The sequence below is a fragment of the Podarcis pityusensis genome (assembly GCF_964106645.2).
Source record: "Podarcis pityusensis genome assembly, chromosome: 8".
NCBI classification, from domain to species: Eukaryota; Metazoa; Chordata; class Lepidosauria; order Squamata; family Lacertidae; genus Podarcis; species Podarcis pityusensis.
Window position 1 is genome coordinate 87185033 of NC_138033.1, and position 24386 is coordinate 87209418.

Sequence of the window (24386 nt, forward strand, 5' to 3'; positions counted from 1 at the left end):
GAGGGAGGCCAAACCCATTTTCTGTCTGATCCACTTCCTTTGTTCCTTTGATGGCCCATTACCTAGGACAGAGTTTCAAAGGGTGTGGCAGGAGAGGGTGTCAGGTGTGGTGGGAAGATTGAAGGACAACCAAAGAAACATTTACACATTTCAGTATGGAATAGTATAGTATAGTATCAAAATATATGCTTTTATTTGCAGAATATGGATAATATCTTCTCTAAATGAGACCAAAAGCATCAAGTGTGTGCGAATGACTCATGTTTTTATGTACCTGCTTTGTTTTATACTTTATGGATGTCACTTGATCATATTATAAAGTAGTTGTATTCTATTTTAGAAACCAAACACAGCTAGGAAAGGTTTCTTTTTGTTTTGCAATGTATTTCTTATCAATAAAAATTCAGTGTGGTGCTAGCAAATTTTTATTCTCAAACTATGCCCCAGAGGAAGACGTTTGAGAACCACCGACTTAGGCTGTCATCTCACCAGGAAGCTAGTCTGGCTATTTGAAACCTCACTTATATTTTATAAGGGTTAGAAGGGTTTCGGCACACATCCTACTCCCGTCCCCCCAAGTTATAACAATCTCAATAGGTGCAGAGGCCTTGCAAGCAGTTTGAGGGTGGGCTACCTAAGCCAGCCAAGAATTGTGGAGCCCTGTGGGGCCCTGTCTTTTTGTAAACTGCTTTGAGATTTATTATTATTATTATTTACAACCGAGCAGTGGATGCATTTTATGAAATAGATAAAAGCGGCAACTCCATTTCAGATTAAAAGTGCAGCAGATTAAAAACAACACAATCCAAAACAAATTACTGTTAATTCTTTCCTTGTTATGGATGCACACAAGAAGGAATGCCTTTTTTTAAATAGTGCTTGCTGCTATGCTACACATCCATCACCTTTCTGCTTCAGAACTATTGCATCACTCAGATATGCCAAATTAGGTATTTATGCATTTATGTCCCATCTTTCCTCCATGGAGCTGAAGGTGCTGCACCAAGTTCTCCCAACAAACCTGTCAGGGAGGTTATTAAGGCTGAGATGTGACTGGCTCACAATTACCAGTGAGTTTCATGGCAGAGCAGGGATTTGAACCCGGGTCCCCCAGGACCTAGCCCCAAATTCTAATCATTTATGCACTCTGGCCAAAGCCGTCTTTCCCATAGGGCTTAGTGGTTCGTTGCTCCAGGGTGCCGGCCTCTCAGGGGTGCCCCAGCAAGTGGAGGAGCTGCGCGGATTTGCCGGCAGCCTCCCCTTTCCCTGCAAGTCCGCCAGCTACACCCTGCCAACCATATGGCTGCCGGACGTGCAGCTTCCCTCCCAAGCCTCTGTGGGGATTGCTCTCCCGCAGCGGCATGGGGGAGAGTTGCGCCCCCTCCCCCAACAGCTGGCAGTGCACAGCTTCGCCCCCCCCCCACTATCCGTGGTAATTTGGGGATGCTGGGTGGGTTTTTGCACCCCGGCACCGCATCTGCTAAAGACGGCCCTGACTCTGGCTTAACTGATTCATTAATGTCTTAATTGGCTATGGCCCTAGAAGTGCAAGGAGCAAAAAGCATAGGGTAAGAAAAAGGAAATAATTTTTGATCCATTGTTTTTTCAACTACTCCCAACCTTTATCAAGGAAATCTACAATTTAAAAATATTTATAATTACAAAATGGAATGTATTGTTGTTATAAGAATTCTAAGGTCTCAAATATAAATTTAATGTTCTTAAATGTACAAGGCAAACACATACATAAGTATATAAACCACGTCTCTGAAATAGTACAGGAGAGCAATCCTGAAACCATTTTGACTCTCCCAAATTGACCTCAAATATTTCTCTGCAAGGAGGAAGGAAATGGGAAAGCCTCCCAACTGTCTTGCTTACCTGTCTTTTGGGCATATTTGTGCATGAACAGGGTGAGCCTGTGACCTTGATTCAGGAACTAAAGTATTAACCATCACAAAAGAATGTCCAGGCTGCCCAGGTAATGCAATGTGACCATTGTCAGGCATCCTGGTAGGCGGGAGTTCTGCTGTAGACCGCCTCCTTCTGCGAAGCATGTATGATGTTTTAGGTGGGTGGTCTTGGAGGTGGGCAATTTCAAAAGTCTATATAAGGGCTTGTGCACCATTGTTCAGGGTTCTCCTCCCTCCTGCGTGAGCACCCTGTTGCAACCGTTTAATAAAGATCAGGCTTACTAGGTGCTTTGCTTCTCAATATTCTCTGGTTGGCCTCTGTTATTTTCTCCTATCGATAGGGAATCCACCTAAGGACTCTACACGGGCTCTTGGGTACCTTAATAGGGAAATGGAGCAGTTTTTTCTTATAACATTGTATAAAGCATTTACTCATAAACGATATATAAAAATCAGCTCTTATATATTATTATCATGAAAACAGGTATATACAACAACAACTATAGGTTGCTTATTCAGTTATCTCTTTAAAACTATGCATTAACAAATATTTGTTAAGATACACCTGCTGGTACACTCTCTCTCTTCCCCATCCCAACATATTTTCCAACTTTTATCATCTTTCTGGTGCTATGCATTTTAATACGAATTTTTTGCCGGTGACTTCTCCTAAGAATCCTGGAAATTGTAGCTTTTTGGTCTCTGTGAGGGGTAAACTACAATTCCCATGATTTTTGGGGGAAAGTCAAATATTTAGATATTTGATGCGTATGCAGCCTACCTATTTGTTACATTTTTGCTATTTTTAATTATCTACAATGTATTTCATTTATCAAAAATGGAATACCTACTGTAATCTGCATTTACTGTATTAAGAACAGTCCCATTTTTAAAATCACAATTGAGAGAAGTACGTATGAAACTCGGAAATGCCAGGAATAGACTCTCTATCCTTTTCATAACTCTGTTCTCTCTCGCTCCTCACACGTGGTACGCGCTTAGCCTCGCGTCGCCCGTTCACTGCGCGCTGACGTCACGCCCGCGCCACGCCTGCGCACTGTGTCGGCGCGGGTAAATTAAAAGCGGAGAAGCGGCGCTTGTGAGGGGAAAATGGTTGCCGGCTGGGAAGTGTGAGTCGGTGGCTGACTCCGCGCGGCGGGGGGAAGGTGAGTTAAGGGCAGCTAGGCGGGAAATTAAAGGTCGGCGTAAGGCAAAGCAGGCCGCGGCCGCCTCAAGCCTTGCCCCACTTTCGGAGGCGCCTTCGCGGGGGGGGGGGGGCGGCGGGCGGGAAAGAGGCTCTGTAAGAAGCTGGTCGCTGATTGGCCGACACTGGAAAGGCTTGGCCAATAGGGAGCGGAGAAGTGCGCGACGGAGGACTTTTGAAAGGAGCGACGTTGATTGGCGGCGCAAGCGTCGCCCGAAGGCCGCTCATTGGTCGCCCCGCCGCGGGAGCGAGAGCCGGAGCGGCGGGAGAAGAGATTCCCGGAGGCGCGGAGCTGCGCCTTCGCTTGGCGGGGACGCGCACGGGCCTTGCGCAGGCGGAATCGTGGCTGCTGGGCGCGCAATGAAGGGAGGCTGCCTGCTGCCCGTCTTCGTGATTTAATGCTCTGGCCTCGGCAGCTTCCAAGCAGCCTCTCTCAAACTTGGGTCCCCAAACGTTGCCGGGCTACAACTCCCATCGCCCCTGACCACTGGTCCTGGGAGTGATGGGAGTTGTAGTCCACCAACAGCCCGGGACCCAAGTTTGAGAGAGGCTAGCTTGTGGTCACCTTTGTCTAGGGAAAATTGGGGGAGCGACTGGGAGCTCCCAGTTACTCTTGCTGCTGATGGATGGAGCATATAGATAGAGGTGAGCGGTCGGAAGAGTGTACTTGGGCTTTTGAAAAAGCTTTTGGCAAAGTGCTGAGAAATCTTGGCAGTCAAAGAACAAGAGAGGTCCTGTTGTGGATCAGGAATTGGTTAACTGCAGGAAGCAAATAGTCGGAATACATAGGCTGTTATCCAAATAGAGGGATGTAGAAAGCGGAGATCCCCAAGGCTTGGTGCTGGGACCTGTGCTTCTTTACTTCATAAATGATGTAGAGTTTGGACTGATCAGTGAGGAGGCCAAGTTTCCTGATGACACTAAATTGTTTAGAGAGGTTAAATCAAAGAGATTGGAAAGACTTCCTGAAAGGACCTCTAAGCTGAGGGCAGTAAAAATAGGAAATGCAGTTCATTATAAAAAACCACAAGCTGCTGCATGTTGAAGCAAAAAATTAATTTCATGTACATGCTCATAGAGTCTGAAATGGAGGTGATGGACCAGGACTGAGACCATCCATTGAGCTATCCACCATGACCCCAAGACGCTGGCCAGTGTGCAGCAGCAGTAGAAAAGGCAAATTCCATTATTTATGTATTAAATTTGTCAGTCACTTTATCTTGCCTACAGAAACCTAAAGTAACCAAATAAAGATACACTAATTCCCACATAGATACATTAAAACCATTGCAACTGCCTGGCAGGCAAAAAGAGAAGAGTGTCTTCTTTTTTACACCATCTGATGGAAAGTCGAGGAGGAGGGGGCTAAATTGGCTGTGCCAGGCAAGGAGTTCTAAGCCTGGGTGCAGCCAGGGAAGGACCCCCCCCCCCCGGCGAATTCCTACCAGCCATACCTCAAGTGCAGAACATGGAAAATACCCTTTTCCCTGAATCTAATTCAGTCGTACCTTGGAAGTTGAATAAATCCATTCCAGAAGTCAGTTCAACTTCCAAGACGTTTGAAGCCCCATCAGACGTTCAGCTTCCAAAAATAGTTTGCAAACCGGAACAGTCACTGGGTTTGTGGTGTTTGGAAGCCAAAACGTTCGAGAACTAAGCTGTTCAAAAACCAAGGTACAACTGTATGTGAGCCAAGTTTCATACTGGAGAAGATGGTATTTCAGGTATCCTGGCCCTAAAGTGTGAAAAAGAACCCTTTTCTTGCCCACATCATAGGCTCCAATGAGTTACTTTAGGGAACCTATTTCAGCCCAAGGACTCCTTTCTCTCAAGGGCAGCCTTCCAGTGATGGGCACAGGTGGGAGTCAAGAAGTAGGTGAGTCCAGAGAGGGGAAAGTGAGTGTAGCAATGTGACTATATCCTGTGCAGTAGGCTACACTCCAGCTACATAAAATCCAGAGGTTTGCGCAGAAACACATTTCTAGGCAGGCAAAACCACTCAAAGAGGGCATAGAGCAGGAGTGCTGAGGCATGAAAGACATTAAACCAGTACTTTTAATTGTGGTAAGAAATGAACTGGAAGCCAATGCAACTGTTGTTACCAATGAATTGTAGATCTCATTAGCTGTTGTTTCCCTCCTAGCAACAATGAGTGCCTCAACGCCGCAGTCTGCTGGCTCTAAAGGAAATGCCTCTTTAGACAGTGTGTTTGTGTCCCCTGGCACTAGGCGGCAGCCTCTTAGTGCCTCAGGCACCCCTGTGCTGGAAAACTGCCCTGGGAATGATGATGAGCGTGAGAGGAAGCAGCGTCGGCGCTCCAGGGTGGTTGACTTGCAGTTTAGCACCGAGTCGCCTCTGTTTATAAAGTCCCCGTCCAACAAGTAAGTGTGGTTTGTGCAAGCATTGATTGTGTGTGTGTGTGTGTGTGTGTGTGAGAGAGAGAGAGAGAGAGAGAGAGATTTATTGCTATACTACACTGCTTTGCTTATTGCTTTGTTCTAGGCAAGCAGAAACATCATTGCCAGCAATTCCACAACTGTCAAATGCCCAAATTGCAGATCATTATTCCACATGCATCAAACTTTCAACAGAAAATGTAAGTAAGTCTAGCATCTGTTCATTAACTTCAAAGACACACCCTTATCAAGAGCTGCTCTGGCTACTACAGGCAGAACTGCTTGCATTCCATGATTTCATATAAATGTAAAATGCCTCTGAATCTAGATTTATACCTTCAGAATACTGACCATCTTTCCTCCTGCATAGCTTATTGTACTTATACATGTTAACTAGAAGGACAATTAATGATACAAATAAAGCAAGTTTTCATAAATTTCGTATCATTCAAGTGGATTGTAGAATTAGACCTTTCTTGGCACAGGATTTAGATGAACTAGTTGCAGATTCTAAGATTATTGTTTACTGTAGATTCCAGGATGAAGAATGTAGCTGTCAATAATGTCAACTTGCTGTTCCCTCTTCCAGAAAATCACCACGAAGAATGTATTTGGTTTGCACCTTATCGACTACATGACAGAAATACTCAGACAAAAGGACTCTGAACCCACCAACTTTAAGGTTAGAGGCCTTCCTCATGTGTTTCCTGTGACAGAGAATGTGCACAGAAAAGGTTGGGCTTGATCTGCATATCCACTTCTGGTAACTTTTGGAGAGTCCTGGGTTTCTTCCTACACTCTGCTTCTTTGAGGGTCATGTGTGAATGTATACGTTGAAATACTGCTATTCTTCCTAGTGTGGTCCATGCAGCAAATTTTAAAAATGCCCCCTCTGGAAAAGCTGGCTTACTGATCTACTGCAGAAAGTGAAAACTGTCTGCCACCGCATTCTACCTAGCAGTACCACACATTCATTTATGGAGGACTCAGGTTGGGTTTGCTAGACTTTGAAAGGCTATTTCCAGGTTGCCAAAAGCCATCGTGAGGGAAGATTGTTTTGACTGAGGAACAACCAGGCTGGAAAGGAATAGTTGCATATATTTAAATAATGGCTACTATTCCTGACAATTGGGCTAATCTAACCAACCTTAGTTTGTCTTCGTACCCTTTTCAGCCTGAGACAGAAGCCCAGAGTAGGAGGAGGGCAGGTGGAAAGTCTGGGAAGCAAGGCAAAGAAAAGGAAGGCTTTTCTTATCTTGTTGACAAGTAGTCTGTAGGTTCATAGTAGCCCACTCAAAGCTTAGTTCCACTCTCTTAACTTCTTTCTTAACATTCCCCCTTACAGGTAGCAGCTGGTACCCTGGATGCCAGTGCAAAGATCTATGCAGCAAAAGTTGATGCTGTCCATGCAGATGTTTACAGAGTTCTTGGAGGGCTGGGAAAACAGTCTGCTACTGCAGAGCCTGTGGATGGTCAGGATACAGGTGTGTTGCTTATCACGATGAGCTGAGCATGGGATTTGGAATAGCACGTGTGGGGAAGGCCCATAGCACAGCTGTAGGCAGTGATGTGGGGTGGGAAAAAATCTGTTTCATTAGTACCTATGAATGGATGTCAAACAAGATAAGGCAAGCTTGGAAGTTGCAAGTTCTAATTAATATATTTCAGATGATTATGAGTCAACATATGCAAAGTTATTTGGGTAACTGAAATCTGTTACTAGTTTTTAGTGTTTAAAGACAAAGAATAGTATGCGCTGTCTTAATGCTGTTTACCTGAAACAGTATTAAGGCAGTACATACTATTGCCTGTCTTTGGATTTTTACAATTATGTCAGTAAAAGATTATACATAATAAAATGTTAAACCACATTAAGTGTGCTTTAATTTCTCCCCTCAAATATATCTGGTCTAATACTTGTGCTGTGTTGAGACTAAAACATACCATTTTTTGTTGTTGCTTTACTAAAAAGAAGTAAACTAAACATGCTAAATTAGATTACTAACTGGGGCATCAGAAACTCTTACAATGGAAGCTAAAAATAGAATATTCTCTGAGAAAATTTCAATTTAAAATTTCCCAGATCCACATCACTATTTGTGAGACACACAGTCCCAGATCAGTTCTCAGCATCTCTAGTTTTTGTTTTTAAACGAGTGGGATTTGTCTTGATAATTAATTTGTATCCCTTATGGTGTCTCCTTCCTGGGAATGCCTTCACAGCCTTGTGTCTCCAATACATCGCCTCTGGTTTTTTGTTTTATTTTGAATGGGAGGTTGAATAACATCCAACCCACCAAAGACTTTGTATTTGCAAGCAGCTCAACTTACCTGTGTCAGAAAATCCTTTCATACTTGTGTTCTCTTCCCTGCATTTGTCAGTAGGTACAGGTATAAATCTCACGTCATGAAAGTGACTTGCAATATTTTTTTGAGATAGCCAAAGCATAATTGAAGAGATGGGAAGATCCATTTGTGTAAAGGAACAGGAGAGATTATTTCTTTCTCACCTGTAAATGATGCAAGATAGCAGAACAGTTGGACTTTGTAACTGAGTAGCACTGGAAAGTACTTGCACCTGGATGATGATGATGATGATGATGATGATTACCTTGAGTTGTGACCATTCTTGTAGGTGGAGGGGTTGTGGATTCTGAGAGTTCCAAAACACGTCTGAGCAAGAGGAAGCACCAGTACAAAACTATTGAACGGAATCTGAATAACATTAATATCTCCGATGAAGATCATAGGTGTGAGGTGAGAGAACCTGCTCCGAAGGACATTTCTCAAACACCCCCTTCCTAAAGTAGTTGGTTGACTATCTGCCTACAGCATCTGCTGGGAGAATAGTTGGAGACATTAGAGCAGAAATCTGGGTGGTGGAGGAACAGCATGTTCATCTTTGTTGGTCAGTTCATTACAACTATCCTGTGTTCCTGTTGGGATCCATCCTTTTCATAGAATCATAGAACTGTAGAGTTGGAAGGGGCCTAGAGGGTCATCTAGTCCAACCCCCTGCAATGCAGGAATTTTCGCCCCTTTAGGGAGTGAAATGCTGTTCCACTGTTCTAAGTCTGGCATACAGCTGCACACAATGTGTAGAGTATCTGACAGAGTGAGAAGTTAGTGCTTTCCTGTCCATGGGCAGAGCAAGTTCACAGTCTGGAGAGTGGAACTGGGTTGGTATCAAGGACCAGTAGCTTAAGCTCCCTTGACACACAGAAAGGAGCTGTGGGGCCAATGTCCGTGCATGAAGTCTGGATGTATGCAGGGGAAAGCCTGTCTATGGATATCTAAGCGCATAGACTTTCCACAGGAGCTGGAATCCTGCACCATTAGGTTCCAGCTAGTGTGGAAAGCATATAGAGTTTTATGTGTTCCCATGCAGCCTGTGATCTTAAGGTGACCTCAGACCATTTTCTACATGGGATGTGAAGGCTAGCATAACATGGTCAGCGGTGCCAACTTGAATAAAATATTTGGGGGGGGGGCAAGGAAGCCCTGCCCTGTATAATGGATCACATTACATGGTGCGTGGACACCATTTGAATCACAATGCCCGTCAAATATTGGGGGGGGGGGTGAAGACTGCTCAGCTCCTAGGAGTTGGCTCCTATGAATGTGGTTGTATGCTTTGTAAATTCTTGTAAACTGCCCTAAGACCTTAGGATGAAGGGCAAGTACCAAATTATTATTATTATTATTATTATTAATAATAATAATAATAATAATTACCAATTGAATCTATAGATGAGAAATCTATAGTTAAGGTGATAAATCAGTTGAGTCCATTTTTAATTAATGGAGGCAAATCTTAATTTTTAGGGCTCAGCAAAGGATGCTTTTGTTTGTCCTTTGTTGTACTAGGAAGATAAAATATTTGAAGACCTAGTAAAGCATAGGACCTTTTTGTCTATAATGGTAGGTTCTTGCACTTCCTATAATATTTCAAAATGTGTTGCTGCATATTGAGATATATATTTTTGATCACTTAGGCAGTCAGTTGTATTGCTTAATCACTGAAGAGGCTTGATGTAAAAAATATCTTATGAGTAAAACCATGTGCCTTTTTGCTGTGGTGGGTGGAAGAGGGATGAGAAGTGAGAAGGGAATATTTGGTGGCTTCTGTTTCCTTCCCTTGATGTGTTTAGCTTTACATGACATACTCCTGGGAACATGTTTGGGGACAGAGCCTGGAGCCTTTGCTACTGGTCCAAACAGTGAAGGTTAAGCAGCATCTGCAAAGTTTCATTGAACTTGATATTTGAACCTGAGCTCCTGTTATTTCCCCCCACCTCCACCCAACCAGGTTGATCCCATGTTCCAGAGAACAGCAGCCTCCTTTGATGAGTGCAGTACGGCTGGTGTTTTCCTCACTATGCTTCATGTACACAACTTTCTCAGTGAAGTTCTGTTTGATTCCATGGTCATCCCCCTGCCTTCTTCTACGACTGCCGAGCTGCCGACATCTTCTCATGTGAAAGTGACAGGCTTAAAGTGTAGGTGCTAACAGTTGCTAACTCTCCATCTTCTTCTAGGTGCAGTAATGTTTCATTTTGAGTAGGCTGAGAACCAAGCCAGGATAGGATAGGTGGGATCACACATATATTGAGACCTTTCCACTTTGCAGTGATAGAGGAGTCATGCTGCTTTGCCTCTGGAGGCAGAGCCAGTCTGAGTGTTCACAGGAGCTAAGCGTTATAAAGAAAGAGATGCCTGCAGGCTTGATACCACCTCTTCTTTCTACTTTGATTTGGTAGGGGGTGGGGAATGTTTCCTTCACTTAATGCCCTGGAGAAGAGATACCATGGGCCAGGCTCCAAAAATGAGCTTACCCTCAACAGAAGGCTCTCTTTTGTCCATCCCTTTGCAAGTATCAAAGAAGGAGCAGCTGTGGGTACAGCAGGTGCCTGTGTCCTTGAAGTCTGCAGGGAGTAGAAACTGAAGGAGTGGATGGTTGGGGAGACATGGTACCAAGCCCCCTGACACCAGGGCCTCAGCCCAAGTTACCAGTAATCAAGGGTATAAATTACTATTAGTAGTACAAGGATTAGGGGCCTATCAAGATCACTCATGAGTTCTCTTTGTCCAGAGTTCTCATCTGTGGGGGAGCATGGTAGCATAAGGGGGGGGGGCGGTTATGGCTTGGAATCTCCAACTCCTCTCTTATTGTCTTCCTTTCTAGCCATCCTTCTGCAGTGTGCTGAAAAGCGCCCCATCTGCCCTTCATTGGCTGGCTTCTTATTTACCCAGTGGGACAGTGAAACCCATAATGAGGTATGTCAAGCTGGCCGCCACAGTGAATTAAGTGAACTGGTCACACAATGGGGGGATTTAAAGCTATTTCAGTCTCTAGCCCATAATTGCCTGCATTTCATGGTGGTTGTGTTTTTTTAAAAAAATGTTTCTGAAGCTTCATTGTCAGCCACTTGATCTTGCAGGCAGAGGTACCTATAGCCTCACAGTTTCACATTGCTATTACATTGAATAGGTGACATCTGGAATCTGATATTTACAGGGTACCCTGAAAACATATATGCTTGGGTGCTTAGTATAAAAGCACCATATTTTAAAATGTTCTTCATATCTTCATGTTCACCATGTGGGCATGGTAGCTTTATGAATGCGATTAGTCATTTGCCTTATCTATATAGCTGGCCTACATATCTATATAGGTCAACTAACTTTTGTGTCAAATTGTGACAAATTCCTAGGCCACTGAGGAAGATCTTTTGGAGACTGAAGCGAGTTTTGTTTCTACTTCAGATTGATGTATAGGCATCATTTTGGGTGGATGAGATGTATATTGTATTTTAGTAATCTTATTTTTGTTGCCTATTCTTGTTTGTGGGATTAAAATGCATTTTGTTCTTGTATACATTTTAGCAGCTATTCATATATTCCCCCCTTTCTCTGTTGAAGTCACACAAATTATACACTAATTCTGTTGTCAGTTTTCTCTCTGCCTCCAAAAGGATTTTCCTTTTACATTTTCTTTTCTTTTCAGTCAGTGGCTGCTTTGTTGGATAAATTTAAGAAGAGTGACCAGGCATTTGACGTCAATGCAGAGATTGATAGTGACCCTGGAGACTATTCTGAGGACCCAGCAGAGAACGATTTTGATGCTGACATCCCGGCCGAGACAGTTGAGAAGGACCTTAGCGAGTTCTCCGAAAAGTTGGAGTTATGTAGACAAACACCAGGAATGTTGAGGTATGTTGAGGAAGGTTTGTGTAGGAATCAGGCCTTTCGTGTGGTGGTGCCTACCCTCTGGAACTCCCATAAAATAGACATGGTCACTATTGTGTTTTAGCACCTGTTGAAGATCTCGTTCTTTCAACAAACCTTCTAAATCCCCTTTAGTATTAGAATTGGATTTGAAGTTTTGGAGAATTGTTTTATAATCTATACCACTGCTCCTTCAAGAAAATAATTCCCAGCCTTATGCCTCCAGTATATGTCCTCTGCTTTACTGGATGGAACGTTTCAGAAATCTCAACTCATCCAGTGAGGTTGCGAATGTCTCCCATTACCTGTTAAGTGATCCCTTATACAAGGCACACAAGTCTTGTAGCCTCCAATCTCTGTCAGGCAGACCCATTGTGATCTATGTATTGCTTGCAGGCAAAGATGTATTCATTGCCATCCAAATAGCCAGATTTACTCTGGCAACAAAGAAAATGAGCCAGGTTCCAAAAACGGGAGGGGGGGCAGGGAGTGGGATTTGCTTTTGTCTTATTATATTTTAACACTTTTATAGTTTATTGTAGAGGGGTAATGTGGGATTTACATTGGGTGTGTGTTGTTCTGTTGTATATATCTGTCTGCTGAACTGAAATGCCTGTTTTGTTCGTATTGTGTTGGCCTATGGCTTTCTTGTTTACATTCGGTTAAGAGTGGATTTCAAAGGTTTATAAAACTATGTATTATATGTTTTACTCTGAATGTTTTTCTTCATTGTGAAATCACTTCAGGATGCTTCACAGGCAACAATTCATAAAAATAATTAAAATGGTGGGGAGAATTTTTTTAAAAAAACCTTTGAGGAAGCTTTACAAATAGAATAAAATCCTGGTGAGAATGAATAAAACTGGTGACTTTTATAATCAGGCGTGTGTATGTACTTCTTCCAGAAAAGAAGTGGTTCCCCTGGGGGAAGGAGATGTCAGGTCCATGTCGCTTCATTTGTCCCTGAAGCCCAGCGAATATTCTTACTTCAGCCCCCGAACCATGTCCATGTGGGCAGGCCCAGAGCACTGGCAGTTCAAGCCTCACCATAAAGGTAAGGCTGTGAAGGGAGTCGTGGGAGTTCATTCCCTGGCTTTCTGCTTGCATATTGACCTACAGCTTTATAGGTCCTGTGTAGAATTTGGAAATGCAAGTCTTCTCAGAACATGAAATCCACAGTTCATGCCTCTTCGGATGTGACTCAGTCAAAGCAAAGCATTGTCAAAGCTTATCCTGACCCTCGAATTAGGTTTGAGAGTTCCAAGGTGAGGTGGTATGTAGTAGAGATTGCCGAAAGACAACTGAGGCGATATTCAACATTTTAGGAAGTGCACTCTGAAACAAGCAGCAGCACCAAATAATAAACTCTTGTTAACCTTCTGTAGCAGATCCAGCAACATCTTCCACTCAGTTGCTTCTACTCACTCTTCACAGGTGATGCCAACCCTGAGAAAGCAAATAAAAGAAAGGCTGCAAAAAAAGTATTTGAGATAAACTTTGAAGATGAGATTGATTTTGAGCCTTACTTCTGCAAAACAAGGGTATGTTTTTAACTCTTGATAGGGGCGTGTATGTGGGTGGTTGTTACACAAGATATTACTAGCTTTAAAAGCAGTTTTAAAAATATTTTATACAATAAAGGATAGGTCTTGTCAACTGCTGTTACCCATTACAACTTTGGAGAATTCCCATGTTAGGAGAAGACAAGCCTTTGAATACAACATGTTGAGGACAGTCAGCAGTAGGAGACAGCAACTAGAGCAATGTTGGTGGAAAACTCTAAATGAGTCTGACAGAACACGGGATAGAACATCTTTGAAGACCTACTCTGTGGCAGTGAAAAAGTATTTTTCTCTCTCTGCCTCCATTGCATCAGCAAGGAACTGTTCAGTGGAGCTGTTTCAAGTGGTCAGGGGTCTCTTACAAAGGCCCATGTCATAATTTAGACCACTTGACAGCTCTCTGTGAACAAGTTGCTCAGCACTTTGCTGACTAAATCGCTCAAATCTGTTCTGACTTGGACACTAGTTGATACAGGTCCAGTGGGTGTAACTTTGGCCTCTGCTTATCCAGTGTTAATGGATACTTTTCAGTTTATGTAGCCTGAGGATGTAGACAAGGATCCTTGAAAATGTGAGAGCTACTGCATCTATTCTGGATTCTTGCCCTTCCTGACTCATCAAAAGGGCCAGTGGGGGACTGGCTGGAAGGGTAGAGGGAGTGGTCAATGCCTCCTTACAACAAGGCTGCGTTCCAGCACACCTAAAGGAGACAGTTATAAGACCTCTGTTGAAAAAGCCCTCCCTGAATCCCACCATATTGGATAATCATTGGCCAGTCTCCAAAATACCATTTGGGTACCATTTGGGGGCAAGGTACTGAAGTGTCTGGTGGCTTCTCAGCTCTAGGGGTTTCTGGAAAAGACTATCTAGATCCATTTTAGTTTGGTTTCAGGCCTGGTTATGGGACAGAGACTGCTTTGGTCTCCTTGGTGACTGCTTTATGCCAGGAGCTGGACCGGAGTTCTGGACCTCTTGGTGGTTCTTGTACCATCAACCATTATATCCTTCTGGACCACCTTGCTGGGATAGAACTTGGAGGCACTGTTTTACAGTGACTCTGTTCCTTCCTGGAGGGGGTGAACCCAGAAGGTGGTACTGGGGAACTTCTGTTTGACACCTTGGCCATTGGCCTGTAGAGCCCCTGAGAATCCTGTTCTGTCCTCTGTGCTATTTAACACTTAGGTTAAACCTCTGGGAAAGTTTGTCCAGAGTTTTGGGGTTTGGTGCTGATGACACTCAGCTCTTATTTCTCCTTTCCACCTAAATCCAAAGAAGCTGTCTTGGTTCTAAACCAGTGTTTTGGAAAGTGTGGCTCTGGGTGACAGCGTGTGAAAATTTCCATTATAAATTAAGAACTCGTAGCATAGCATATAAGCAGCCTTGACTTGATTAGTGTATAATAATTATGCATTCTTTTATATATAATCGAAGTAGGTCTAAAATTCAAGCCAGTTGAATCAATGCAGGGACTGCACTTTTGAGGAAATATCTCCAGATTACTTTTCCTACCTTTTGCAACATTTGTTCTTACCTTCTTAGCTCACAGACTATTGATGTGTTGCCCTATACCATTGATTCCCAAACTGCAGTGCTAAGGTACTACAGGAGGTGCTGAAGTGTGTATTGATAAACGAAAGCATATTCAAATCAGATTTGATTCCAGTGAAGTATAAACTTCAGGTTTAGAAAGGTGATATTTGGAGGGGAGTGCTTGATTTTTCTGTGGGCTTCTGCTTTTCTCAAACAGGCAGCTACTACTCTGTCCAAGTCAACCCTTGAAAGTCAAAACAAGAAAAGCAAAACTCTTCCTGCAGATTTCCGCTATGATCCAGACAACCTCACCCGCCTCTTCCTTAAGCCAGCCAATAGGGTAAGCTTTCTCAATTCCATGCAACACTCCTGCCTTGCCTCCCCCTGTCATTACAGTGGTACCTCTGGTTATGTACTTAATTCGTTCCGGAGGTCCGTTCTTAACCTGAAACTGTTCTTAACCTGAAGCACCACTTTAGCAAATGGGGCCTCCCGCTGCTGCCGTGCTGCTGCTGCATGATTTCTGTTCTCATCCTGAAAAAAAGTTCTTAATCCGAGGTAATATTTCTGGGTTAACGGAGTCTGTAATCTGAAGCGTATGTAACTCGAGGTACCACTGTACTGCAGTTTCAGCTTGGTTTGGTTATCAGTTGGCTGCTCTGGGCAGAAGGGCATGCTGAAGCAATTTCTGGAGTGAGTGTGTTTTAGTTTAATGATCTTTCCCATTAGTGACTGATGTCCTAAGTCACCCAAGTCTTTGGTTTCTGCAGCTGTCGAAGGTGCCACTGCAGGGTGACTCGTCCAGTCACGACAGTGAGGTTGAAGAGTATGATTACAACAACCCCAATGACACCTCCAATTTCTGTCCTGCATTGCAGGTAAGCTGCAAAGATCAGAGAAACACTACAGTGGGTTGCATCCTTTCTTATATGAAGGTTTTTGGTGAGTCTTATAGAAGCTGGCTGCCAATCTGGGCAGAGAGGTTTGGCAGCCTTCCTATTGGTTAACAACCTCGGTGGCTTTTGTCAGTTCTGCCTCAGTGCAACATTATCTGAAGGACCTCAAAAGGCGCTCTAACAACTGAGGGACCCTAACTAGAATAAGGAATAATCCCACATTGTCTGGATCTCAGAAGGGGGATAATATTTTGCAACCATGGCACAGGCAGCTTCTCTAAGAGGTGTGCAAAAAAGAAGCAACAACAGACAACTTAAATATAAATATAAACTTAAATATAAAATGTTAAATATAAAATGTTAAATATAAAATATAAAAATGTTACATTAAACAAAGTTACATACCCCCCCAATATCATTTTTCTTCTGACACACCCTCCCTCTCAGCCTCTGGGTTCTTTCCCAGGGTCCAAACAAACTCTCAGCTCACTCACAAAAGTCTTAAACAAAAGAAATTCCTGGAAACCGTGGTCATTACCTTACTTTGAACAGCCTTGGCTTCCCCCAATAATCCTGGGGACTTCAGCTTAAGTGTTCTGGGAGTTATGAGCAGACCCTGTTCCCCTCACAGAGATACAATTTCTAGATTGGTTTAACAATTAGTCCCTTTTCCCAGGAAACATTGGGAATTGTAGCTCTCTGAGGGGACTATGGGTGTTCTATCAGTTCCTGGTACCTTTAAACTACAGTTCCCAGTATTCTTTGGGAGAAGCCATAACTATTAAAGTGATATAAGATTTTATTTAACTAAATCGAACTCGAAGGGACGCGGGTGGTGCTGTGGTCTAAACCACAGAGCCTAGGGCTTGCCGATCAGAAGGTCGGCAGTTCGAATCCCTGCGACAGGGTGAGCTTCTGTTGTCCAGTCACAGCCCCTGCCCACCTAGCAGTTCGAAAGCATGTCAAGTGCAAGTAGATAAATAGGTACAGCTCTGGTGGGAAGGTGAACGGTGTTTCCGTGCGCTGCTCTGGTTCGCCAGAAGCGGCTTAGTCATGCTGGCCACATGACCCAGAAGCTGTCGGCGGACAAAGTCAGTTCCCTCGACCTATAGAGCAAGATGAGCGCTGCAACCCCAGAGTCGTCCACGACTGGACCTAATGGTCAGAGATACCTTTACCTTTTAAAATCCAACTCAGAGTAGACACATGGAGATGAACAGGCTGGAATTAGTCGTGGTCATGAACTTCAGTGAGTCTGCTCTGAGTTGGACTAGGATTGAAATTGAATACCATCTCTTGTGCTTTAAATGTTTGGGGTTGTGTTAAACTGACTTAGGTCTATTAATTTCACTGGGTAAATGTTACTAGAATACAATTAGTAACTGTATTCTGTATGTGACCTGAATGGCATAACTAATAATATTGTATGTGAAGACTTACAGCATCACTGAAACAATGGATGAAGAAGAGGGAAATAGAAACATGAGTAAATCTGGATGCTATTATTGTTATGGTCATACGTAGTTTGGCTTACAGTGCAATCTAACCATTTTTACTTGGAAGTACGTACTTTGGGATTCACTGGGGATTTCTCCTGGGTAAGTGGGGTTAGGATTGCAGCCTTAATGAAATTTGGCTCTGTGGACTACTTATTTTGGGAAATTCATTCCCCAATCGGTATTCCCTGTGCAACTTACAAAAGAGTAAAAACCACAAATCTGACTAAAAGAACAGCACATGATAAAATGCCAACCAAAAACATAACACCAGCTTAAGAGTTTAAAACTTCAGATATCTGAAAGCCTGGGATGGTGATGGGCACTTTGCTATAATTTGGGTACTAGGCAAAATGGGTGCCTTCCTGGGGAGGGCATTGCGCAGGTGCAGCACCACCATTTACGAAGGCTGTCTCCTGGGTACACTTACTACCGAGAAAATGTACATCTTAGCATGGGCGGGGGGGGGGGGGAGCTCCAATAGATACTTGGCTCCAAAGACATGGCTTTAAAACATGAATTAAAGCAATTTGAATTGGGCCTGGAAGCAAACAGGAAGCCAATGAAGCTGGGACTAAAACGGGAGAGATCCTACCTTCTGGTCTCCGTTAGCTCAGAGTGCAGATGCTAGACAGTTAACAGAAGCTTTTTAGCTATCCTTGGCCTCACATAGAGCAGCAACACAACCTTGACATTATCAGAGCATGGGTAATGGAGGCTAAGCTATCTGTCTGGAAGAGCCTATGAGCTTGGATTGTCTAAAGGCACTCTTTCCCCGAATCCACTTGAGTCTCCAGTGACAATGATGGGGCTGTAAACCTCCCCCAATCTGTGTGCCTGACTATTGTGGCAGAGTACAACCCCTTCCACAACAGGCTGAACACTATCCTCCTGAACAGATGAACCACCCACCAACAGCACCTCTGCCCTGTTTGAACTGAGCTTCAGTCCATTAGTGCCTCCAGGCACCAGTCCAGAACCACCTCCACTTCCCCTGGATGAGATGTAAAAGAGAGAAAGCTGAGCATTGTCAACATATTGATGACTCCTCACTGCAGTCCCCTGGATGACCTACCTCATTCAGATCTCACTGGAGGGCTTTGCAAGAGCTCAGTAGAATATGTCAGTGGTTAAGCTTGCTTAAGGATTATTCCATTAGCTGGCTGTGGAGTCTTTAGCAAGTGGAATGGATGACCTCATTTGTGTTCATCCACAGGAAACCTTAGAAAGCCCTTATGGAGTTGCAAACCAATATGTCTCAAGTGGCTAAAATCTTGAGGCAGCAAAAACATCCCTTTTATGTAGTTTTATCTCTAGTTTACACAGTTATTGCTGCCTTGTAGCTGATGCATTGTCTCTGGTGGAGGAGGATACAGGAGAACTTATGGGACCTTTTTCGTATAGTACATCTAACTCTCCAGTGTCTGAAGGCGTTTGGAAATCTTCCTGCCTTCCAAAAGCTTTCATATCCTCAATATCCACTTGGCTTGATCCAAGAGTTCCTTTTATGCCTTAGCATAAAGATGAAATCCTTGAAGATAGATTAGTTTTAGAGAGGGGTGGGGAATCTGAGTTCAAAAAGTTGGAGCAACTCTGCAGAAAAAGTTGGGGGGAGAGGGAATGTTGCTTGAATGTGTGGGTGAGGGGCGTTGCGTGTTTCCTGGCTCTCCATCTTAACTCTGACCCTGTTTGGCTTCCCTCCCTGTCCTTTTTTTCTACTCAGGATGGTGACGGTGATGATGACGATGACGTTCCTGTGGACTTCATGGGCCAGAATGGGATGTTTGAAATGACAGCCTATCCTGCAGGAGAGGCAGGTCAGGAGAGAGAGCTCAATGGAGGCATCAATGGGAACAATATCACCACCTATGGGGAATTGAACCTGGTGGCTGAGCCACAGAAGGCAAGTACTGGTGTAGGATGCATGGCCTGCAAAGCAGCTCCTTTCTTTCAGGCTTAGGTCTGTTGTGCGCTACCGGGGGGCTGGTACACATTTCACAGGTGGCACTGGAACCTGGGTGTCTGTCTGTGGCTCATGCTACGCTACAGTTTCATTCGGCTGCTCCAGGCTTTTGTGACACTTGCTGTGTAGGCCAAGGCAGCTCTCTTTCTCTGCCGCCCATTGCATAAGGCAGGGCTGGGGAGCCTCATGCTTGGGACCTGGCTGCAGCCCTCCAGGGATCTAGCTGGCCCTCAGGACTCTTCCCAGGCCACAGCCCTCGCAGGGCTGGCTTTACACCAACCTTGGTTGTCTTTGCCTGCCTGGAATGTGTCCTTGACCTCTGATAATCCTTCTTGTCTGCCTGGTTGGAGGATAGAGGGTGTGTGGGTGTGGGTGGGTGGTTGTTTAGAAATTAGGCTACTGCCCAAAGATAAAACTTACATTCATTGCTCCACCATCTTTTACTCTGCTTACACCTACCACCGCATGTGGCCTCTGGAAGGGAGTGTGGCCCTCTGGATTGAAACACCTCCCCACCCCTGGCATAGAAGGTAGTCTTGTGCCTAGATGGATCTGTCTTCTGCACGGTTCAGAGTCCTTGTGTTATGGTGGGGGTGAGGGTATATGCTTGCCAATTCCTGGTGAAGCTAGGAGGATGGAAATTTAGTTCTTTCTCCTATTGGCTGGGCTAAGAGGTAGTTGGTATTTTCGGTGCCAAGAAGATCTACGTGTTTATTCAAAATAAAAATGACGGTCACTAGCTTCCTCTGCTTCTGTGCTTTTTCTTATTGAACTCTTGGGTTTATTTAGTTTAAATAGCAAGCCCAAGGGCATAGGGAGTAGCTTGTGCCTTGATGCCATAAGGGGCAGGGTTGAAGATTTGTCTTTCTGTTTACTGATGCCTTCTAACTGGATGGTCTTTGGCTAGCTCTGTTTCCCTTTCTCTGCTCTTCTAGGTGAACAAGATTGACATTCAGTATGCAAAGACTGCCAAAAAGATGGACATGAAGAGGCTAAAGCAGGGCATGTGGCTGCTCCTGACTGATGCCCAGACAAATCAAACTGAGCAAGAGGTATGCAGCCCCAGGAAACCCTGAATGCCTCTGCTGCTCTTACCCAGTGATGCCTTGGCCAACTCACCATCCCAGACAGACAGGCTCTCATTCTGTTTTTATCTCAACCAGCTTTGGTGGCACTCTTAATGTCACCTGGAGCCATTTGCTTCCTTGGTTCAGCAGTACCAGCAGAAAACTGGAATTCAGGGCTGTGTGAACTCTGGACTTAAAGGCTGAATTCTGTAATCTATTTTAAAAATATCTAATTGGCTTCGCTAATCACAGGGAGGACCACAGTGCTATGCAGGGTACTAGAAATCTTACTCACCCCTCCTCCCACCCCCTAGTTCTGGCTCAGGCATGTCTTTGTAAACATAAGGATTAGAGACTTGCTGTTTTACAAAGCCAAAATTCTCATAAAGCTGAATTCTGAACTGTATGTAACTGCAGTACACCCAGGATTGCACACCTATGGCTGTTTTAATGCTGCTTTCTGCCTTTGCATTTTCCTGCAGTTGGCACACACCCTGATTTTAGGCAGAGAATCTGTCATAGCAGTAATATAATACTTAATATTTATATAGTACTTGCAGGTGTTCAAGTTGTAATCCTTCCAACAACCTTCTGAGGTAGGTAATATTAAAAGCACTGGACACATGGTACAGAAGTTTAAAACATGACAGGATCTGCTTCACAGGCTTTCAGTTTGTTTACTAGGTGACCTTTTAAGATTTCAAACTTACTTACACAGAATGAAGTCATGGAGAAAGATGCTAACTCTTCAGTCGTATCTGGTCAGAAGGTCTTCAGCAGCGTTATCAAGGATCTGTGTCACAGGTACTTCAAGTCACCAGGACTTTGTCTAGGATGCCAGGAAAAGAGACACATTTACACCCCAATCCTTTGGCTGAAGCATTGGAGCCAACCACCACAGGGGTCCATTTAAAGTGTGCTTCATATGTTGGCATTGGCCCCCAAGTTGCTGAATGTTTCTTCAATTAGTCATCAAATTTTCCTGTTTGCAAAAATAAAATAAAATAAAAATCAACCTTGAGTCACTGACATGATTGTGCTCTGCAAGTGGAATGTTGGTTGTAGAATTTAAAATCTTTTTAGAACCATGCTGTACATTCTTGCTGTGTAGCTGAGAGGATGAATTCAAAAGAAGGCATAGACTGGGATGCAGCAGGTCTTCCTGTTTTATCCCATTGCAAAATAACCCAGCTGTGAGCAGCTGTCTTGCTGGCAACCTGCTAAGGTAGTCAAGTCATAACTAGTACTGACCTAGCCTTCCACCAGAACACCAGAAGTGCAAAGTACTCTTAATAGTATGCATGTTTACCAGTTGTATTCCTAGAAGGTATGTTTAAGATTGCAGCCCAGGGGTGCACACATTTCTTTTGCTCCACTGTTGCTACTGGTCAAACAGGTTTGGTAGGTTTCTGAACAAATAGCTGCCAGATCGGTTTAGTAGGGGGAAAGTGAGTTTGTGCAATGCAAGATGTGAGCTCTCTTATTAACAAAAGCCACATTCACTCAACCCTATAAGTCATAAACCACGGTTTACTGTAAATGTTTTGGATGTGCTCCTATTTTGTTCCTATTTTGATCCTCAGGCCACAGCCTGAGCATCAGTTTACATGTCATGCTTAGCCAAGGCTCATGGTTTGTTGCTGCTGGCCTGACAAAGAGGGAAAAGCAGGGAGTGTTATTTAGCAGCATGTAATGCTTGTTCAATGGTAGTCCATGGTTTGTGGCTTAATGTGATCATGCCCAAAGTATTTGATCTACTTCTCAGCTTGATTTTTGTCTTTCACAGACTGCCTTCCACGATGGCAAAGAACTTGTCTGCGCCACTGGCATTTGCTTGCCTCCTGCATCTGGCGAATGAAAAGGTACGTGATAAAGGCAGGAACTTGAATAACATCAAGGACAAGTTGGAGAGAAGGGGCTCTTTCTCGCCTACACAGGCAATGCAGTGATTCACATCTTGCCCTTGGCAAACAAGTCCATGATATCTTCTTTTCTGCGCTGGCTGCATATGTGGAAATTTCAAAGCTTGATATGTATTTTGATCCCTGTTTCCCCTTTGTCTCCAGAACCTGAAGCTAGAAGGTGTGGAAGACTTGTCTGAAGTCTTAGTGCTGCAAGGAGATTAATGTGTGCCACTGGGGCAGAATAAGAAAATCTTGGAAAACCTAGGATGGAATTTATCTAACACACACACACACACACACACACACACACACACACACACATGATCCTCATAGACTGAGGAGGCCAGGCCAAAAGCAGCATCAGTACATGTTCTTGATTAAACAGTTTGTGATTCCAAGACTTGAAACCATGGGAAGTCAGGAAAAGAGTGCCATTAGTGTTTTAATTCTCTTCTGAATTCTGCAAATTCCCTCTCCCACTGTCTGATTGTGATCACAGCTAAGAATTGCTAGATGTATTCAGTTTGCTTTATTTTAACATGAGTATTTAATTCCTGTACATATAAAAACTCTCCTGTATGTCTTTTTGCTCTCTTCTTATAACCTCCTTTATCATTGAATATGAATGTACTGATATATTTGTACAAATGTGTGTTTTTTGTAAGTAATAAACAATGTGACCCTCCACATCATTTTGGAATTTTATTTGTGTGTGAGAAAACTGTGTAACTGGTGAACAGGCTAACACGAGTATCTGGACTCAATAGCACCAGGCCTATGCAGGAAAGTAAAAGTACATTCTCCACAACGGTCTATTTATGTTTGTTGTTAATTTCTTTTTTCTTCTAACTTGTTTTAAAAATCTTTTTCATAACAACAACAACAACAACAAAATAATTTTATTTATACCAGGGCGGCTAACACCAATAAAATTACAATAAAACGTAATGGGAGGGGGGACAAACAAAAAACCAGTTTATTAAAATACGGGTTAAAACACAATTTAAAATGCAGCCTCATTTTAATAGTAGTCCATAAATCAAAACCACAAGGGGAGGGAAACAAAAGGGTCAGACTGAGTCCAAACCAAAGGCCAGGCAGAACAGCTCTGTCTTGCAGGCCCTGCGGAAAGATGTCAAGTCCCGCAGGGTCCTAGTCTCTTGTGACAGCGTTCCACCAAGTCGGGGCCAGTACTGAAAAGGCCCTGGCCCTAGTTGAAACCAGTCTAACCATCTTGTGGCTCGGGACCTCCAAAGTGGTGTTATTTGTGGACCTTAAGGTCCTTCGCGGGGCAGACCCGGAGAGGCAGTCCACCTATACACATTGCGGTGAATCTCAAGCATTATCTGGTTCTTTTGAAGAACTTGGCAAGACCTTATTTCATCCGTGACTCGTCTTGGCAAATTGCTAACATAGCTATGCCTTATCCTTTTAACCCTTTGAGAATTTGTCAAGGGAGGGCAGATATCCAAGTTTTCTTCTACGTTAACTATTTTACAAGAATTTCATTCAGTCTTTGGAGAACTAAGACCATAGTTTCTGCAGACATCATGCAAATTTCTTGGTAAGGGTGCATGTTTGGAATCTGCTGACCATAAGCTCTTTTACTGTCTTGTTCCAAAGACATGGGGGGGGGGTCAGCGTTTGGAATAGGGGAAGCCCCTCCTGCTCCTGTCCTCTGGGTCAGATCATCTCCTTCACTCCTTGAAAGGAGAGGAGTCAGGTCTTCTCCTTCCTTTTGTGAAGGGGGGGGGGGGTGTTCTCCCGATATCATTACTCACAATTTGCTCTCTTTCCGAGCTAGGAGTGGTGGTATTAGCTTTCCACCGCTTCTCTGGTTTAGAGGATTTATGAGTCCCAATTATGCTGTTTTGGCTCTTCTTACCTCATTTTTTTCCTTCTGATAGGCATTCTGATAAGTTAGCAGAGTTCTGTCAAGCCAAAACCAGATCTTTTTAGCCAGTAGATGAAGCAATGGACGAAACTGCAGGTTAGTCACATGGACTACAATCAATCTTCACTGGGCGTTCATTGTTACGCTAAGTTGAATAGAGCCAATAAAACAGTACCCATAAACTAAAAACAAAGGAAGACAAAAAGATATAAGGCAACTATAAGGCAGCTAATAAAACAATTAAAATGTGAAGTTAGGATCAAAAGGTGATTAAAAACAACTTAAAAGCTTAATGGAAGGCGGGAGGCTCTGACTAGGCTGATACCTCCGCCG

General features: G+C 43.7%; 1 protein-coding gene across 3 annotated transcripts; it reads left to right on the forward strand.

The window, feature by feature from the left end:
* The first annotated feature begins 2961 nt into the window (after positions 1-2961).
* Positions 2962-22974, forward strand: NCAPH (non-SMC condensin I complex subunit H). Of its 3 annotated transcripts, none has more exons than XM_081016701.1 (18): positions 2962-3079; positions 5261-5498; positions 5620-5713; positions 6103-6195; positions 6859-6997; positions 8149-8270; positions 9823-10012; positions 10699-10790; positions 11521-11726; positions 12647-12795; positions 13176-13282; positions 15051-15173; positions 15604-15711; positions 18949-19128; positions 20124-20240; positions 20974-21059; positions 22042-22117; positions 22322-22974. In XM_081016701.1, exons 2-18 carry the CDS (start codon positions 5266-5268, stop codon positions 22379-22381), a joined length of 2175 nt encoding a protein of 724 aa, XP_080872827.1. In that variant the 5' UTR covers positions 2962-3079; positions 5261-5265; the 3' UTR covers positions 22382-22974. The 3 variants fall into 3 exon arrangements, with proteins under 3 accessions (XP_080872827.1, XP_080872826.1, XP_080872825.1); XM_081016700.1 differs by lacking the exon at positions 2962-3079 and adding an exon at positions 3413-3762; XM_081016699.1 differs by lacking the exon at positions 2962-3079 and adding an exon at positions 4264-4284.
* Positions 22975-24386: the final 1412 nt, after the last annotated feature.

Excerpts from the sequence above, each read along its gene's own strand:
- NCAPH (XM_081016700.1), top strand. Across the intron at positions 15,712-18,948 it reads ATTTCTGTCCTGCATTGCAG|GATGGTGACGGTGATGATGA; the intron begins GTAAGCTGCAAA and ends TTTTCTACTCAG. Across the intron at positions 22,118-22,321 it reads TGCATCTGGCGAATGAAAAG|AACCTGAAGCTAGAAGGTGT; the intron begins GTACGTGATAAA and ends CTTTGTCTCCAG.